The following is a 19,307-nucleotide window of genomic DNA, read 5'->3' as shown; positions in this document are numbered from 1 at the left end:
TCTACCACCCTACTGATTTCTTTCCTACTGGCTCTTCCTGTCCGCTCAACCTTTCTCTCCTACTGGCCTCTCCCTCCCCCTGACCCCTCTCTGGTCCTCCACATCTTGTTGCATGCCATAGTGGCTAGATCACAGGCCTGGGAGTCACAAGGTCATGGGTTCTAATCCCAGTTCTGCCACCTGTCTGCTGTGCGACCTTGGGCAAGTCACTACACTTCCCTGTGCCTCAGTTACCTCATCTTGAAATAGGGCTCAAGACTGTGAGCCCCACGTGGGACAGGGACTGCGTCTAACTTGATTTGCTTGTATCCACCCCTGCATGTAGTACAGTGCCTGGCACATAGAAAGTGCTTAACAAAGACCATAATAATAATTATTATTATTAATATCGGTCCCAAACTGGCTCCAGGCTGTGCTCTAGAGCTGGATCAGCCAGCCTTGGAGACCTTATTCCTGCCTCTCTCCTCTCCGTTCCGCCTGAATTGCCTTGTCACCATCCTCTTCTCTTGCTGCTCAAACCTTCTCATTGCCCTTTCCAAGGCCCTCTCCTCCAGGAAGCCTGTCCTGACTAACCTATTAGTCAGAGGATGAATGGATAAGCAGAATTATAGTAACAATAAACCAATGGTATTTATAGAGCAACTTACGGGGTGCAAAGCACTGCCCTAAGCACTTGGGAGAGTACAGTTTAACAGAGTTGATAGGCACGTTCCCTGCCCAATAATCCTCGTGGAATGTGTTAAAGCCTATGGGCCGAGTAATGTGGTAGATGCGAGATAATCAGATCAGACTCAATCCCTGCTCAACGTGGGTCTCCCAGGCTAAGGGGGTGAGAGAACAGGTATTTATTTCATCCCCATTTTACAGATGAGGAAACTGAGGCACAGAGAAATGAAGTGACTTGCCCAAGGTCACAGAGCAGGCAACTGGTAGAAGAGGGATTAGAAACAGTCAGGCATCATACCTACACTCTCTACTGTACTCTCCCAAGCACTTGGTACTCTGTTCACAGTATATGCTCAGTATGAGAAGCAGCGTGACTCAGTGGGAAAAGCATGGGCTTGGGAGTCAGAGGTCATGGGTTCTAATCCTGGCTCCGTCACTTGTCAGCTTTGTGACCCTGGGCAAGTCACTTCACTTCTCTGTACCTCAGTTACCTCATCTGTAAACTGGGGATGAAGACTGTGAGCCCTACGTGGGACAACCTGATTACCTTGTATCTACCCCAGCGCTTAGAACAGTGCTTGGCACATAGTAAGCGCTTAACAAATACCAACATTATTATTAAATGCCATTGATTGGCAGGCCTCCTGACTCTCATTCCTGTGTTGTCTCTACTAGACCAAACAGCTTCTTAGCAAATAGGGTTCAATTGCTTTACACCATGGATTCCGTTTACCCCTTCCCTTTCTGGTGGCTGGACGGGCTCACTGGGGCTAAGCTTGTTGTGGGCAGGGAATGTGTCTGTTTATTGTTATATTTTACCCTCCAAAGCGTTTAGTCCAGTTCTTTGCACACAGTGAATAAGTGCTCAGTGTGAGCTCCGTGTGGGACAGAGACTGGGTCCAACCCAATTTGCTTGTATCTACCCCAGCGCTTAGTCAAGGGTCTGGCACATAGTAAGCTCTTAACAAATACCACTATTATTATTATTTTTAACAATAATAACAATAAGTGAATGGATGAACGACTAGTCTATGTGTTGACATGGTAGAAGAGTGGTGGGAGGCAGGGCGGAGGAAATACTTGTGGAGGCAGAGTGGGGATGTCCCGGCCCAGATCCGAGATGCCTGCTTGGAGTAGAGCAGGGACTACCCATCCCGGCACGGAGTTGCCTGTGGGAGCAGAGCAGGGCCCCGATCCATTTTCCGGCTGCCCCAGAGGCAGTCCCAGCGGGTGGGAACTGAGAGAACCTTGGGGAAATCTTGGGCAGATCCTTCGTCTCCAAAGTCAGAGAAGAAACCTACCACCCAGTCCTCTGACTAAGGGCTTTGTGAAGAAGACCAACCTTAGCCAGCCTTGGTGGGATCGGCTGAGGGCGATGCAAAGGTGAGGAGATTGACTCCAGGGACTCCTGGCTCGAGCCCACCTCCCCGGCCCTCCTGGGAACTCTTCAGGCCAACTGCTTAAATTCTAACCCTCTTTTTTCAATGGTACCTGTGAAGTGCTTACTATGCTCACTGTTCTGAGCTCTGGGGTAGATACAAGATGATTGGGTTGGACACAGTCCATGTGCCATATGGGGTTCACAGTCTTAATCCCCCATTTTACAGACAAGGTAACCGAAGTACCGAGAAATTAAATGACTTATCCAAGATCACACAGCAGACGACCGTGGAGCCGGGATTAAAACCCAGGTTTTTCTGATTCCCAGGCCCGTGCTCTATGGGCTAAGTCAGGCTGATTCTCACCCTCTTCTCTCCACCAGTTTTCCTTTTCTGGCTCAGGCAAACTGCATTTTTGTAGGGACACTCGCAAAGGAGCGTCAGGATGATGCTCTCTTTAGGTCAGAGATTGCCTCCTTTTCCTCTCTTGTAGCACAACTCAAAGCCACCTCCTCCAAGAAGCTCTCCCTGAGAGCTGGGGCCTTCACTCTTCAAACACCACCACCATATGTGATCCATTTCTTCTTCTCAACTCATTCCTGTCCTTACTCTATGTCCAGAAGGATGGGGATTTTCTTGGTGTCTGACTTGTCCTGGCTTACCTCCACTCGGTAAAAACAACACAAAACAAAACAAAAAACCCCCAAGCTTTTGTTCCCACCGCTCTCTCGAGCTAACTTCCAATTAGCCTCCCTTTTATGTCTAAACCCAAGAATGCGGTCTTCCCTCATTTACGGTCTCTATTTCCTCTCTGCCACCTCTCCCTTCAACCCTTTATAACTAGGATTCTTCTCTTTTCACTGTCCTTTTACCCAAAAGGAACCAGGCCCAGGGAATTTGAGTGTCTTGCCCAAGGTCACACAGCAGACATGAGACAGAGCTGTGAATAGAAGCAGGGTCTCCTGAGCCTCGGGCCACACTGCTCTTCCCTCTAGGCTAAACTTTTTTGTCCCCTTTGCTGCCTCTGGCACCATCATTATCAATGGTATTTATTGAGTGCTTTTTATGTGCAGAGCACTGTACTAAGCGCTTGGAAGAACACAATTCAACAGAGTTGGCAGGCACAATCCCTCCCCATAAACACTCTCCTCAGTTTCACTCAGATTTCTTCCTTCCTCTGTGCCCACTCTTTTTCTGGCTTCTGTCCTGGTACCTCACTCCTATGCTCTGAGCATCCATCCCTCAAGGGTCCATTCTGGGGTTCTTTGCTCATCTTCTTCTCAAAGAGGTCACCTCTGGACCTGATTTAGCAGCCACCATTGTACAGGTCACTGTCAAATCTCCCTACCCGGCCCTGACTTCCGATCGGCTCTTCCGCCAGCATTTCCTTCCACTTCAGCATGCCCTAGTGGATAGACCAAGCGAGTCAGAAGGCCCTGGGTTCTATTCCCGGCTTTACCGCTTGTCTTCTGTGTGACTTTGGGCAAGTCACTTCGCTTCTCTATGCCGCTGTTTAAAAGGGGTATTAAGATGTGAGCCCTATGTGGGAGAGGGACTGTGTCCAACCTGATTAGCTTGTATCTATCCCAGCGCTTAGAAGAGTGTTTGACTCATAATAAGCACTCAACAAATACCATAAAAATATGCCTCTCCTGCTCTCCCAGTCCTTCTCTCTTCCTAAACTCTCTATCTCAGCCTATAGTTGGGTAGGAATTATCTCTACTGCCGAATTTTACTTTCCAAGTGCTTAGTACAGTGCTCTGCACACAGTAAGTGCTCAATAAATTCGATTGAATGAATGAATGCAACCCAGACAAAAGCACCACTGAACCACCCTGACATTCTAACCTCGGAGTCATTCTGGAGCTCTCTCCCTATTTCGAAGCTTGCCTAAAAATCAAATCAATCAACGGCATTTATTGAGAGGGCAGTGGAGTTGATAGATACGATCTTGCCCTCAGTGAGATTACAACCTAGTCGGGGAGAAGACGGCAACATAAATTCAGACAGAGGAAGCCAAAGAATATAAAGATGTGTACATAAATACTGTGGGGGTGGGGTGAATAATGAAGAGTTCTGTGGGTATGGATCCACATTCTTAAGTGATGCAGAGGGGAGGGGGAATAGAGTGGAGAGCTGAGAGGTTAGTGAGGGAAGGCTTCCTGGAGAAGAAGTGTGGGCTAGTGGATAGAGCATGGGCCTGAGAGTCAGAAGGAACTGGGTTTTAATGTGGGCTCCTCCACTTGTTTGCTGTGTGACCTTGGACAAGTCACCTAACTTCTCTGTGCCTCAGTTACCTCATCTGTAAAATGAAGATTAAGACGGTGAACCCCACGTGGGACATGGACTGTGTCCAATCTCATTAGCTTCTATTCACCCCAGTGCTTAGTACAGTGCCTGGCACATAGTAAGTGCTTAACAAATACCATAAAAAGATGATTCTAGTAGGGCTTTGAAGATACGGACACTGCTGGTTTGTCAAATACAAAGGGAGAGGGAGTTCCAGGCAGGAGGGAGGGCAGGAGCAATATTACGTTGGTATTAAAGGAGTGAAATACTCAGGCTGGGTTTTAGTGAGCGAGGAGTGAGGATAGGGAGGAGGGAAAAAACTGACTGAGTGCCTTAAAGTTAATGGTGAGTAGTTTCCATTTATTGCAGAGAAGGATGGGCAACCACTGGAGGTGTTCAAAAAGTGGGGAATTGTGCACAGAGTAAGGTTTTAGAAAAATGCCCCAGGCAGCAGAGTGAAGTGTCGGACTGGAGTGGGGAGATGCATGGAGGCAGGGAGTCCCGAGAGGAGGCTGATGCAGTAGTTGAGGGAAAATATGACAAGTGCTTGGATCACCTTGTAATAGTTTGGATGGAGAGGAAGATGTGGATTCTAGAGATGTGAACTGACAAGAATTGGTGACTGACTGAATATGCAGGTTGAAGGAGAGAAAAGAATCGAAGATAATGCCAAGGTTGTGGGTGAAAATCTTGCATGAAGCCTCCCTAGATTATACTCCCCTGCATCAATCCCGGTCGTGTCAATATCTCCTGCTAGCCCAGAACTTCTGTCTGTCTCTGTAAAATTTCGGGTTTCCAGTCCTGTTCTTTGTTGTTTTATAGAAGTTTTATACTTCTTGTCTGATTGTGGTTTGTGTGTCTGTCTTGTCTCTCCCGTTAAAGAACATTAAAGACCTGTCTTCTCCCTTTCTCTCCTAGTGCTCAGCGTGTGTGTGTGTTTATGTTCTGTCTCCCCCACTTGGCTCTCAGTCTCCTGAGGGCAAGGCCTATGTCCTATTGTTCTTGTTTCGATTTTCAGCTCCTCTCCTTCTTGGGACTTGTTTCAGAGCAGTCTTCTGTACTCGGTCACCCCAGTCGCGATTGTTTCAGACAAGAGCGGGGCCTAGTCTTCGAGGAGATCCCATTCACCTACTCTCGGGCTCGGTCCTCCGTTTCCCATCTGGGAAGTTGGTCTCCCTTCAGGGTTGACCCACCCATCGCTCTCCCGACCCCAGAGAACCCGGGCCCTCGGCTGATGCTCGTTCTCCAGCTCCCGGGGATCAGCCAGTGGACCTGGACCATCTCTCTGGGCCAGTACAGCCCCACAGAGTCCCTGATCCCAACTGTGTAGGTTCCCCAAACCCAGACTGGGGAAGGGGCGCCAGGGCCGCCCCCAGCCTTTCAGCAGGGGATACCTGGTGGGAGTCCACTGGACCACTTCTGTCATGTGAGGAGAAGACCTAGATCTTCTCCCATGAAGCACCCACCCAGCCCACCCTCCTCAGTGGTCCTCCAGCCCCCCCTCGACCTCCCTCCCCGCCCCAGTCCCGGTCTCCCAAGGTCACCTGGAGGAAGCAGGTCCCCCTGGGGGTGCTCTCGGGCAGCGAGGCGTTGTAGAAATTCCTCTGGAAGACGGGCTCGTTGTCATTGACGTCCTGCAGGGCCACTCTGACCACGGCCGTGGAAGAGAGGGCCGGGCGGCCGCCGTCCGTGGCCAGCACCGTCAGCTGGGGCTCTGGGTCCAGCTCGTAGTCCAGAGGGGTGGCGGTGGTGATGATGCCGCTGGCCGGGTCGATGGAGAACCAGTGGGCGTGGGTGTCCGGCGAGGGCAGCAGGCTGTAGGTGACCTCGCCATTGGGGCCCTGGTCGCGGTCCCGGGCGGTGACCTGCAGGACAAAGCTGCCCGGGTAGACGACCTCAGGCAGCGGATCGGGCTGGTAGAGCGGCCGGTCGAAGGCCGGCGGGTTGTCGTTGACATCGGTGACCCGCAGGACGAAGGCTGACTCGGCCCTGAGCGGCGGCGACCCGGCGTCTGTGGCCGTGACCCGGAGGGCGTAGGAGTCCCTCTCCTCGCGGTCCAGCCGGCGGGCCACGCAGATGAGGTAGATGACGCTGTCCTTGGTGGTCAGGGCGAACTGGCCCTCGCCGCCCTCCAGGGAGACGTTGACGTGGGCGTACTCGCCGTAGTCGGGGTCGGACACGGAGATGCGGGCCACGTACTGGCCCGGCTGGGCCCCCTCGGACACCCGGGGCGAGCCGTCCTCGCTCAGGAAGATAATGGTCATGGTGGGCTGGTTGTCGTTGGAGTCGCGCACGTGGACGGAGACGAAGGCCGTGCTGACCTCGGGGTGGACGCCGCCGTCGCGGGCCTGCACCACCAACTCGTGCACCCGGCGCTGCTCAAAGTCCAGCCCGCGCTGCAGCCGGATCAGGCCCGTCCGCGGGTCAATGGCGAAGAAACCTTCCGCATCGCTCTGGCGCCTGTTGATCTCGTACAGCACGGCCCCGTTCTCGCCCTCGTCCGCGTCGGTGGCGAAGACCTGCAGCACCGGGCTGCCCGGGGCCAGGCTCTCGGACACCACCGTCTGGTAGCGGCTCTGGTTGAAGGCCGGCGCGTGGTCGTTGATGTCCAGCAGGGTCACGTCCAGCACGGCCTGCGCCCGGCGTGGCGGGGCACCACCGTCGAAGGCCTCCAGGACCAGCGTGTAGCGGGAGCGGTTCTCACGGTCCAGCACACCGCTGACTACCAGCTCGGGGCAGAGCTGCCCATCGGGGCCGTGCCGGGTGTCCAGCCGGAAGGCGTCGCCCGCGCCCTCCCCGGTCAGCCCGTAGCCCTGCGTGCCCAGCCGGCCGCCGTCGGGGTCGCGGGCCGGCTCCAGCGGGAACCGGCGGCCCGGGGGCGAATGCTCGGGCACCTCCAGTGTGGCGCGGGCCCGGGGGAAGGCCGGCGCGTGGTCGTTGATGTCGTTGACCCGCACGCTGACCTCCACCGTCACCCCCTCGGGGGTCACGGCGATGAAGCCGTAGCGGTCGCGCCGCTCCCGGTCCAGGACGCGGGCGGTGCGGACCGCCCCGCTGTGCTCGTCGATGGCCAGGTCCGAGCTCACCCCGCTGCCCTCCTGGGCCGAGATGAAGTACATGTGGGCCGTGGTGCCCGGAGGGAGTCCGGCGCTGATGTCTCCGATCAGCGTCCCGGCCGGCTGCTCCTCGTCGATCTGCAGGTCCAGCCGGCCAGGGGTCACCCCCGCCTCCGCCAGGCCACCGGGCCCCGGGAGCGGCAGCAGCAGCAGAAACAGCATCAGGGGCAGCGGCGGCCTCTGGGGAACCGTCGGGACCCCGGGCCTTCCCACGGTCAGCTGATGGTCCGGGGTCGGGGTCGCCCGGACCTTGGTCCCTGCCATGGCCGGCCAGCCGGGCCCCGACTGATCCTGGGTGGAATGCGGAGAGGAGAAGGGGGGCGGGAGTCAAGGGGGCATGGGGGGAACCGAGACCCCTTCATCCTTACCCCCATCTCCCTGCCCCCCAGGCCATCCTGGGGTAGATGGGCCGAGGACCGGAGCGGGGTTGGGGCTGGGTGATATGAGATGGTCGATATGGGAGGGAGGTGGGTTCATGGCGGGGGGGACGGTTGATATGAGAGGGATGAGGGTTGATTTGGGAGGGTCGATTTGGTAGGGAGGTGGGTTGATATGGGAGGGGGGAGGCCTAATATAGGAGAGGCGGAGGGCTGTTATGGGAGGACGGTTGATGTGGGAGGGAGGAGGGTTGGTTCGTTGATATGGAAGGGGGGGAGGGCTGATATCGGAGGGGGGACTCTTGATATGGAAGGGGGGAGGCCTGATATGGAATGGGAGAGGGCTGATATGGGAGGGAGGAGGGTTGATTTGTGAAGGTTGATATGGGAGGGAGCTGGGGTGATATGGAAGGGGGGAGAGCTGATATGGAAGGGATGGGGGGTTGATGCAGGATGGGGGAGGGTTGATATGGGAGGGGGAAAGTTGATTTGGGAGAGTTGATATAGGAGGAATGATATGGGAGGGAGGTAGGAGGATTGATATGGGAGGGATGAGTGGGTTGATGTAGGAGGGAGGAGGGTTGATTTGGGAGGGCAGAAGGTTGATAGGGGAGGGTTGATATGGGAGGGGGAAGGGTTGAAAGAGGAGGAGGGAGGAAGATTGATATTCGAGGGAGGAGGGTCTATTTGGGAGAGAAGAGGGCTGAGGAATCCTGAGACTCTCCCAGCCACCCTCGGCCGGCTCTAGCTGCCAGCTGGTCCAGGAGAGAGCACTGCTCGCTAGGCCGGACACCGTGGGCCGGCCGGACGGCCACCCGCCCTCCCTGGGAGGCTGCGGACCCAGGCACCGGAGCAGCCGGGAACCTGGAGGAGCTGCGGGGGGGACGGGCCGGGGGTCTCTGCTAAAGAAACAGCTCCAGGCCTGAGCCGAAACCAAGGAGCCCCGGCACCCCAACTCAGCCCCCGAACGCCACTAGAGACCGAGACACACCCAGACACTGAAGTACAACCCCCGGGCTCCCCACCATCACACACACCTCCCAGACACTCAGAAACACACATTCGGCTGCAATCATACAGCGATACACCCCTTCACCCGAGTACACAGATGGATAGACACTCCCACGCAGATAGCCCACAGACCCTATGCCTTCACCCCCACCCCAGACTACAACACACACAGATGCGCACACAAACACACACACACCTACACCCCGCAGACATACTACTACAGGCCTATGCACACTGAAAACACCCTCCCTGATGCTTTCAGTGCATACAGGCACTAATGTACACCCACACAGCCTCACACCCACGCATACAGTCGCAGACACACACTCTCCCTCTCTCTCTCACATACACACAGACACACACACACACACACTCTTTCACATACATCCGCGCGCGCGGCTGTGGGGGCCGGGTCAGAGGTCAGTCGGGCTAGCGGTTGCAGCTGTAACCTCTGGGTCCCACGGGGCGTCCGGGGCGGCCAGCTGGGCTCGGCCACGCTCCCGGATCTTGGCCGGTCCCGCAGCCCGGGAAATACCGGCTGGGGACGGATGAATGAAATGGAAGGAAGAAATGGAAGGGGATTCTTCGCTGGGGGTTGTAGATGGGGTTTGGAAGGGGGGGAAAGGGAAAGGCGGGGGGAGGGGGGCCGACTTTAGAGTGGGGGGCGGTGAAGGAGAGCTGAAGGGGGTAGGTGGGGAAAGGCGGAGGAGCAGATGGGATGGGCCTGTTTTCTCTATCCCTTCTCTCCCCATCCCAGAATTTTTTCCACGCGCTTCTAGGCCCCGCGCCCCCAACCCAAAGTCTGATGGCCGCCTCCTCCCCCAGCCTCGTGTCTCCCATCCTGGACTCTTTCCTCCGCACCGCTCCCCCCCTCCCCAATTCCTCGTCTCCCCTCCCCTCGCCCCCTCCCCCCGCGCCAGTATCCGGGCCTCCGCGGTATCCCGACAGCTGGTTCCCATTAAGAGCCTGGCGGGCTGGGGCGGGCTGGATCGGCTGGGCCTGTAACCCGATCCAACTCCGCTCCTCCTGCCCCGCCCCGCCCCGCCGGCCCGTTACCTCATTATACAGCAAACCCCCTTCTCCACTAGCCCACCCCCCCACCCCCTAAACACACACACCCACCCACCACTAGGCCACAAAGCCCACCGCCCCTCGCTGCTCCCAGTTCCAACCCAAGCCATCGCGGCCTCCCTCCCTCCCTGGACCCCCAGGATGGAAGGGGGCGGGGAGGGGGTCCCCAGTCCCCCACCCGCTTTACTCGGTGGAATCTGGAGAGGGTCGGACCTGGCTGGGGTCATAGAGGGGCCTCCAGGACCCCCGACTGCAGCCTCCCTCTGTTGCGGACCCACGGCCTGGTCTCTCTGCGGCCTGGCCGCCCAAACCGGGGAGCGGGCACGGGACAAAGGGAAGACGGGGAGAGGAGAGAGGGCGAGAGAGCCAGAATGAGAGAGACAGACAGAGAGAAAGAGGAGGGAGGGGAGAAGGAGGAGACAGATGAAGGGGGAGAGGAGAGATGGGGCACAGAGGGGAAAGGAGGGAGAGCAGAGCAGAAGAGCGGAGCCCAGAGGAGGAGGAGAGAGTGAAGCTAAGTGGTGGAACAGCCCAGAGAGGACAAAGAGGAGTTGGGAGGAGGAGGAGGAGGAGGAGAAGCAGCAGCAGTGGCGGCTGCAGGAGGAGGGGTGTGCAGGAGCCTGGCGGCCCCCTTTTCCCCCCCGCCACCCCAAACCAGACAGGATGAAAGCAGGGGGATGGAGGGGATGGCGGAGCCTGGAGTAGACCCTTCTGGGGGTTTGGGGTAGGGGGAGAGAAGGTTGAGGAGACCAAGGGAAGTGGTTGGGGCAGGAGGGGTCGGGGGAGACAGAAGAGGGGAGATGGAGGAGGAAAGAAGAGGAGAAAATGAAGGAAGAAGGGGCGAGTAGGGGAGGGTCTCCAAGGACAAGATGCAAGGACAGACTGGTGTGGGGGAAGGAGGGAGTCAAAAAGAGTGGTGGGGGGGGTGGGCGGAGCAGGGGGATGGAGGGCCGGGGGTGGTCCATCGTCAGGGGGCTTTAGGGGATTTCAAAAGTCACCACCACTCCACACTCACTGCTTAGCTCCCCCAGCCCTCTTACAGGCACTCTCTCTTTCTCTCCACCCAGGAGGCTGGAGGAGCTGGTTAGCATGGCTGGGGAGTCGGGGGTGGAGGGGGTGGGTGTAAGAATCTCTGATTCCTACAGACCCCCCCCCCCCCCCCCCAAGGGATAGAGATGTCTCTGCCTTCCCTGTCTGACCCCAGCTAGTGGTTCCTGGACAGACTGCTCCTGGGAAGGAAAACCCATTATCCCGTTCCCTGGGTTTCCACCAACTTCCCCAGGGTCAGGGAGGTCTTTACGTCCAAAGTCTAAATGCACTCTCTTCAGCTGCAGGGCCACCCCATCTGCCCCCTGGCTCTGCAGGTCTCTCTGGCAGGGGATGCCGGTGCAGGCAGCTTGTTTCTGCTTGCACACTACATATAATAATAATTATGGTATTTTTTAAGCACTTACTTAAAAAAATAAGGCCCTGTACTAAGCACTGGGATGGATACAAGCAAATCAGGTTGGATGCAGTCGCTGTCCCACATAGGGCTCATGGTCTAAATCGTCGTTTTACAGATGAGGTAATGAGGCATGGAGAAGAGAAGAGACTTGCCTAAGCAGCAGCTAAGTGGCAGAGCCAGAATTAGAACCCATGACCTTCTGACTCCCAGGCCCGTGCTCTACCCACTACACCATGCTGCTTCTCCACAGGGTGGGGCAGACAGGCAGGGAGGGAGATGGTGGTGCTGGTGGAAGCAGTCCCCTGGGGGAATGAATTCATCAGCCCCAGAGAGAGATGGAGGACACACAGGGGGATGGAGGGTCAATGGAGTTCAAGGTTCATACGCAGATGAGGCACCAGGTAGGGAGGTATAGTCACCCAGAGACCCAGAGGAGCAGGCAGTCTAGGCCTGATGAGGATCTGAGAGCAAAGCACGAGCTCTGCATTCAGACCTGGACTGTCTGGACATTTGGTGAGGAAAGTTGATGGACCAATGGGCTGATTGACAATCTTGAGTTACAAAGGTGCACAAGCTTGGGTAGGAAGGACCTGGGAGAGAGAGGCTCTCCCCAACACCTTCTCTGGTCTTCACTCTCCAGGATGGAAGTAACAGGGCTCCTGGGAGCACTGAGAGAATGGTTAGAGGGGTAGGTATCAGGATGTAGGGGCAACCGGTCAGCTTGGATGTGCCCGGACTCTCCCGGGGTCTGGATTGGGGTCTGGTTGACCCTCAGACCAACCATCGGGTGGTCCCGAAACCTGCAGGAAGGCTGGGTCTGTGTTGGGTCTGGGGGACACCAGTCTCAAGGACCGTTGGCTCGGTGGACACTCGGGTCTAGGGAACCAGACTAGGCTGGACCCTCTCCCCCTGCCCCACAAGGGGGATCACTTCCCAGTCTAATTCTGACCCAAACTCTTGGGAAGAAAGCGGTGGGGGTGATTATGGGGAAAAGGGGCCTGGGTCCATCCTGACCACAGGGAGGGAAATGACAGCCACAGCTCTCAACTCAGTGGGCACTAACTGCCCTTCCTACCCTTAGCCTTCTCTTTTCTCAGCTCCTGCCCCTCTGACCTTGTCCTGATATGGGCTCTGTCCTTTCCTAACCGTCCCTCTGACCAAGACCCAGCAGCCTCTCCCTGCCAAGCTTCTGTCATCCCCCCGCCCTTTCCACCCTCGCCCCCTACTCCAAGGTCAGTAACTTTCTTAGGACTCAGGCTTGGTACGAGGTCCACTCTGACCATCCTGCCTTTGTGGATCTCTGAGAGTTTTGCTTCCTCCCAGAATCCCATTTTCTCATTGACCCCACATGTTCTCTCTGCTCTACTGTTTCTGACTCTTTCTCTCTGTCTTTCTGAATCCCTCCCCTCTGTCTCAATATATTCTTATGATATTCGTTAAGCGCTTACTATGTGCCAACCATTGCATTAGGTGCTCAACATCCAGGTGACTGACAGGGGAGGTCCAAGGGTGACAATGAACCCTGGTGTCCCCTCAGTGAAAGCAGCTCCATGGAGGTGAAGGGTCAATCCTGGTTGATTCCTGTCTCCAAGGGAATAGGTCACAGTCCTCCAGTCAGAGGGGGGATCAGCTAGCCATGAGGTGGAAAGAGGGGTGGGGACAGGAGAATCAGGCAAGCTGGGGGCTCTGGCCCTTCAGAGCCCAGCCCTGGTTAGCTAGGAGAGCAGCAAAAGACTGGTCTACTGAGGCAAGGGAGGGCTTGGGTGGCTCCTGAACCGTAAGCTCATTGAGGGTAGGGAATATCTCTGTTTATTGTTACATTGTACTCTTCCAAGCGCTTAATACACTTCTCTGCACACAGTAAGCGCTCAGTAAATACAACCGACTGGTTGGGGGGAATGATTTAGCTTGGTCAAAGGCAGGGAGTACTTGGGAGACACTGATTCACTGGTCCAGAGCAGACAGGGGAGCTAAGGATGGGGGAGGCCAGACAGATGATAGGGATGTGCGTGTGTCTGTGTGTGTGCGTGTCTTCTAATGTGAGTGTCTGGACCGTCATTTCTTCTCTGTCGTGATCATTCTCTGTGGGTCTTCTTTCTCTTTGAACGATTAGTGGTGTTTCAGTTTTCTGAATTATGTCTGCCTGGTTGTGTGTTACATATCTATGTGGGTGTGTCTGTGTGACAGTGCTTGTCGACGAGTGTGTGTATGTGCGTCCACGCATGCATGCATATCTGCCTGCCTGAAGATTTACTCCTGTGGTTCTGAAGGTATTTGTGATTGTGTAGCTTGTTATGCGTATGGGTTTTAGTGTATGTGTGTGTGGAGGAAGGGCAGGGGTTTCCTAGGCAGCTGCAAACCCCCAAGTCTTTAGGGAGAGGTGGCCCTTGGTTCTTGGCAGTCACTAGTCGGGTTGTTGTAGTTTTGGTGGCCAACGTGGCCATCTCCTGCCAGTGCTGTCTGTCTGCGTCCCATGACGGGGTTAACCTGAGGCCCAACCCCAGGAGGTGGAGGGGGAGAGGGCAGGCAGCGGGCCCTGGCCTTTGAGGCCCACTGCACCCCTCACTGAGCACTTACTGAGCACTCACTGTGCCACTCACTGAGCACTCACTGAGCACTCCTTGCACCACTCAGTCCATCTACACAGGCCTCTGGTGACCTGTCCACTCGCCCGCAACATCCCTTCGCCCCCCAACTCACAGAGCCTCACCTGTGACCCACACCCACCCACCCTCCACCCTGGGACACATCCACCCCCACCCCCGACATGAATGGGCGCCCAAAGAGAGCATCCCCGGCGCAAGCTACGCAGCTCTACCCTGTCTCTGCCTCCGCCTAGATCTCCGCCTCTGCCAACATCTCTGTCTCTGTCTCTGCCTCCACCCCCGTCTCTGCCTTTTCCTCTGCTTCTGTGTCTGGCTCAGATGCATCCCAGGACATGGGCTACAGATCGATGGATTGACAGATTGATTGTCTCTGACTCTCCTTTCATGTCTCCTCGACTCTCCGTTTCCCCATCTCTCTGGTTCCCTTTGCCTCGTTCTCTTCTTTCTCTGCTTCTTCCTCTTCCCCTTTTTGTTGAACTGTGTCTCTGACTTTTTCTTCTTCTATATCACTGCCCCCCGCTCCCCGCATGCACCCTTATTTGAGACCCCCGCACATTCACACCCTTACACCCAACCTGATATATGGATGCACACTGTTACACGCACACACGCAGACACGGTTACTCCCACCAAACACGCACACAGACACACAGACACTCAAACCCACACACCGACACGGTCCAAAGCCGTGTACACACAAAGGCACACACACACACGCACGAACTCCCTGACACACTCCCCCCTTTTCACGCAGAGGCCGCGCGCACACACAAAGCTACACGCTCGCACACACTCTCCCTGGCACGCACCCAGACATATTCACTCATTCTCCACTGACCCTCGCCCCCCTCCTCTCTCCCCCATTGTCTCTCCCGCAGAACAAAGGTCCGGCCCAGCCCCGGGGAATGGGGTCCCCGGGCCGGGGGTCGCCCGGGGGTGGGTGGGGACACTGGGGGAGACGAGAGGAGGGGCGACCTTGAGGTCCGCAGACCCCCGCACTGACCTCGCCGCCGCCTGGTTGAGCCGGAGCCTCGGGGGTCCGGAGGGTCCGGGGGGTCCGGGGGGTCCGGGGTCCGTTATCCGCCCCCGGGGGCCGCGCCCGAGGGGAGAGGAGCTTCAAGCATCGCCCCGCAGGGGCCTCCTCCTCCTTCTCCTCCTCCTTCTTCTTCTCCTCCTCGTTGTCCCCCTGTTGGCCTCTCCACCGTCCCTCGGTCAGTCCACCCGCGTCCCCGCCGTCCCTTGGTCAGTCCGTCCGCGTCTCCACGGTCCCTTCATCCATCCACCCGCGTCTCCACCGTCCCTTGGACAGTCCGTCCGCGTCTCCACCGTCCCTCGGTTCGTCCACTCGCGTCTCCACCTTCCCTTGGTCAGTCCACCCTTGTCTCCACCGCCCTTTGGTCAGTCCGTCCGCGTTTCCACCGTCCCTCGGTCAGTCCTTACGTGTCTCCACGGTCCCTCGGTCCGTCCACTCGGGTCTCCACGGTCCTTTGGTCAGTCCACCCACATCTCCACCGTCCCCCGTCCGTCCATCCACGTCTCCACCGTCCCTCGGGCAGTCCACCCGCGTTTCCACGGTCCCTTAGTCAGTCCACCCGCGTCTCCACGGTCACTCGATCCATCCACCCGCGTCTCCACGGTCCCTCGGCCAGTCCTTCCGCGGCGCCTTCTCCTCTCCGGACCCGCCCGGGCGCCGCCTCCCTCCTTCCCTCTGTCCCTCTTTCCCTCCGTCCCTCCTCCTCCTCCTCCTCCTTCCCTCCGTCCGTCCCTCCCTCCCTCCAGCCGCCGCCGCCCCCCGGGCCCCCCTTCCTTCCCCCTGAAACCCGACTCCCCCCGCCCCCTCCCCCACGACGCCCCCCGGCCCCGCACCCGCACCCGCAGCCCCGAGTCGGGGGGGGGGGTCCGGAGGAGGACCTGGGGGTCCCAGAGGGGAGGAGGGGGGTCGGAGGAGACCCCGAGGGGGACCAGGGGGAGGAGACACGGGGAGAGGGGGGAGAGGATGGGGAGAAAGAATGGGGAAAGGTCCGGGGACCCACTGGGGTCCTGGAGGACACTGTCCCAGGACCCCCAGGGCAGCCGGATGATAATAATAATGATGGTATTTGTTAAGCGCTTACTCTGTGCCAAGCACTGCTCTCAGCGCTGGGAGGGGATACAAGGTCATCAGGTGGTCCCCCGTGGGGCTCACAGTCCTCAGTCCACAGATGAGGGATCTGAGGCCTAGAGAAGTAACTCGCCCAAAGTCACGCAGCTGACAAACGGTGGAGCCGGGATGAGAACCCATGACCTCCGGCTCCCAAGCCCGGGGTCTTTCCACTGAGCCATACTGCGGGGCTGGTTGGCGTCGGGCAACGAGGGCAGAAATCCTGGGTGGAAACTGCAGCGGGTGGGAAGGAGGTAAGACTCCAGGAGGAACTTCCCAACACCATGAGGCACGTGGGGAAGTCGGAGAACAGGTCGAGGCGAGGCCGGGCAGGCAGCTCGACTCCTTCAGGGGAGAACCCAGCTGGGGGATGGACTGGATGCCTCTTCGGGTTTGCAGAGTGATAATAATTAATAATAATAATGATGTTGATATTTGTTTAAGTGCTTACTGTGTGCCAAGCACCGTTCTAAGCGCCGGGGTAGAGAGAAGGTAAGCAGGTGATCCCACGTAGGGCTCACAGTCTTCATCCTCATTTGACAGACGAGGGAACTGAAGCACAGAGAAGCGAAGTGACTTGACCAAGGTCACATAGCTGACAAGTGACGAAGGTGGGATTAGAACCCGTGACCTCTGACTCCCAAGCTCGGGCTCTTTCCACTAGGCCACGCTGCTTCTCATAAGTGATGCCGAGTGATGCTTGGCTTGGGTTATCTCCCAACGCTTGAGGGTCAGGAGCCGATCTCTTTTGTGCGTCCGTGTGGGCATCTCGGTGCTGCCGTCCGACAGTCAATCTTTCCGTCTGCCTCCGGCAGTGAGTCTGTCTTCCAGGGTCAGTGTGTCCATCTGTCCGCATCTGGCTCCTTGGAGAACAAGGAGTGCAGGGAATGTGTAAACTCTCAATAAATCCCATTAAATGAAAGGTGTTGATGATGATGGTATGTGTTAAGCCCTTACTATGTACCAAGCACTGTTCTAAGCGCTGGGTAGGTACTAGGTAATCAGGTGGTCCCACGCGGGGCTCACAGTCTTCATCCCCATTTTACAGATGAGGTAACTGAGGCACAGAGAAGTTAAGTTACTGCTCAAAGTCATCCAGCTGATAAGTGGCAGAGCTGGGATTAGAACCCATGACCTCTGACTCCCAAGTCCGTGTGTCCCATCCCCCAACTCTTTGTGGCTCACAACCTGCAAGGACCTTGGGGAAGGGGTTGTACAGCTAGGGGATGGGGTCAGCTCCTGCCTCACGGCCAGTACAGACCGGGCACTTGGACACTTCCTCCAACCTCTTGCCCACCTTCTTGCATCTGTGGTTCAGACTTGGAAGGGGTGGGGGGAAGAAGCGGGGCATAAAGAGATTGTGTGGGGCTGGTGATTATCCTTGGTCCTGAAGGCAGCATGGCATAGGGACTAGGAGATGGCATAGGAACTAGGAGACAGAAGGTCATGAGTTCTAATCCTGCCTCCACCACTTGTCTGCTGTGTGACCTTGGGCTAGTCACTTCCCCATTTTCCAGATGAGGCAACTGAGGCACAGAGAAGTTAAATGACTTGCCCGAAGTCACACAGCCGACAAGTGGTGGAGCTGGGATTAGAACCCACAACCTCTGACTCCCAAGCCTGTCTCTTTCCATTAAGCCACGCTGCTTCTCTTAGTACGGTGCTAGGCACATAGTAAGAGCTTAACAATTATCATTATTATTACTATTATTATTATTATTGGTCTTGGTCGCTCTCAGCCTGACTCTCCCAGTACCTTCTGCCCCTATCTCACCACCTCCTGCTCTTATCTCTCCCCTCTGGTTCTGCTAACCCTTGCTTCCCTACTTCAGGATTCCTGTCCCACACGCTACCGCCCACCACCTCACTCCTCTCCCTCCTGCTCCCTCTGGCCACAGTCATCCCCTCTTGGGCCCTCGGGGCCAGCCAGCCCTCAGGGCGGGGGTCACCTTCTTGGTCCGTGGACTTGGTTGGGGAGAACCAGTGCAGGGCAATGAGACCCCGGGCCCAGGATGCCCCCTGACTCATCCTGGGTATCCTTGAGCCCGGGGAGTCAGAACCTAAGGTGCCCCAGTGACCTCTGCTTTTATGTGAGGTCAGGCAGGGCCAAGCCTGAGTTTATGGTCCATTTGGGGCAGTCCGAGTCCCGAAGGCTGACACTCCTCACCTGATACTGATCAGGCTCCTGAGCCTCCCTGCTCATGAAGGCCTGACACCCCCGGGGAAGGCCCCGCCCGGGATCCACAGCACCCGAGCCGCGTGGGAGCCAGGGCTGCGGGGGGGTGTGAAGGGAAAGCGCTCCTGCGTCCGGATTTCCTCCATTTCTTTGTCTCCCCCTCCCCGTCCCTCAGCACCTCCCGATCAGTCCCTCCCAAGGAAGCAGCGGCAGAGTCGGCAAACAGGAAACATTTCAAGGAAATTCCCATCAGGACCGGTTTCCTGATCTGCCCACCCTACGTTTCTGGCTCTTCCCACTGCCTCCAGTCCCTGCTTGGGATGAAACGAGGATCCTGGATGTCTTTCCTCTCTGCCCCCCCTGCCAACCCTCATCTCTCCAGGTGGGATCCCCTGGGCTCCCCCTACCCCCATTTGTCAGTGTGCCAAAATTTTTTGGATCTAACCTCATTCCCTTCTATTACAATTTCAGGCCTCGGTGCTGGGCCTCTCTTACTTTTTCCCTACCCACCTCAATCCTTGATGGTGATCACTACCAAACAGGTCCTTCCCTTCCGGTCCTCATGGGGGCTGTGAGGAGGTGGACAGAGAGAGGGAATGAGCTGGCTCATGCAGCATCAGGGAGAGAGGTAAGAGGAATAACTGACTCCCAGATCTACATCTCCAGCCCTGATCTCTCACCATCTCTGCAGTCTTGCATTTCCTCTTGCCTTCAAGACATCTCTACTTGGATGTTCTCTCATCACCTCAAACCGAAAATGTCCAAAACAGAGCTCCTTATCTTCCCACCCAAATCCTGTCCGCCCTGTGACTTTCCCATCACTGTAAATGGCACCACCATCCTTTCTGTCTCACAAGCCTGTAACCTTCGTGTTATCCTGGACTTCTCTCTGTCATCCAACCCACATTCTCAATCCATCACTAAATCCTTTCAGTCCCACCTTCACAACATCACTAAAATCCACCCTTTCCTCTCCAAACAAACTGCTACCATGTTAATGCAGTCACTTATCCTATCCTTCTTAGATTA

The 19,307-nt window shown here is 56.7% G+C and overlaps 1 protein-coding gene across 1 annotated transcript in view; it reads right to left on the bottom strand.

Annotated features, from left to right (window-relative positions):
- The window catches only part of DCHS1 (dachsous cadherin-related 1), a 38,776-nt gene extending 31,041 nt beyond the window's left edge, over nucleotides 1-7,735 (bottom strand). The window contains exon 1 of the mRNA XM_029058123.2: nucleotides 5,879-7,735. Coding sequence (XP_028913956.1) covers nucleotides 5,879-7,714 — 1,836 coding nt within the window. The 5' untranslated portion in view covers nucleotides 7,715-7,735. The remainder of the gene's footprint in view (nucleotides 1-5,878) is intronic.
- Nucleotides 7,736-19,307: the final 11,572 nt, after the last annotated feature.

The sequence above is a fragment of the Ornithorhynchus anatinus genome, chromosome 2 (assembly GCF_004115215.2).
Source record: "Ornithorhynchus anatinus isolate Pmale09 chromosome 2, mOrnAna1.pri.v4, whole genome shotgun sequence".
Classification (NCBI taxonomy): domain Eukaryota; kingdom Metazoa; phylum Chordata; class Mammalia; order Monotremata; family Ornithorhynchidae; genus Ornithorhynchus; species Ornithorhynchus anatinus.
Note: the sequence above shows the minus strand (reverse complement) of the source record. Positions and strands in the feature narration are given on the sequence as shown.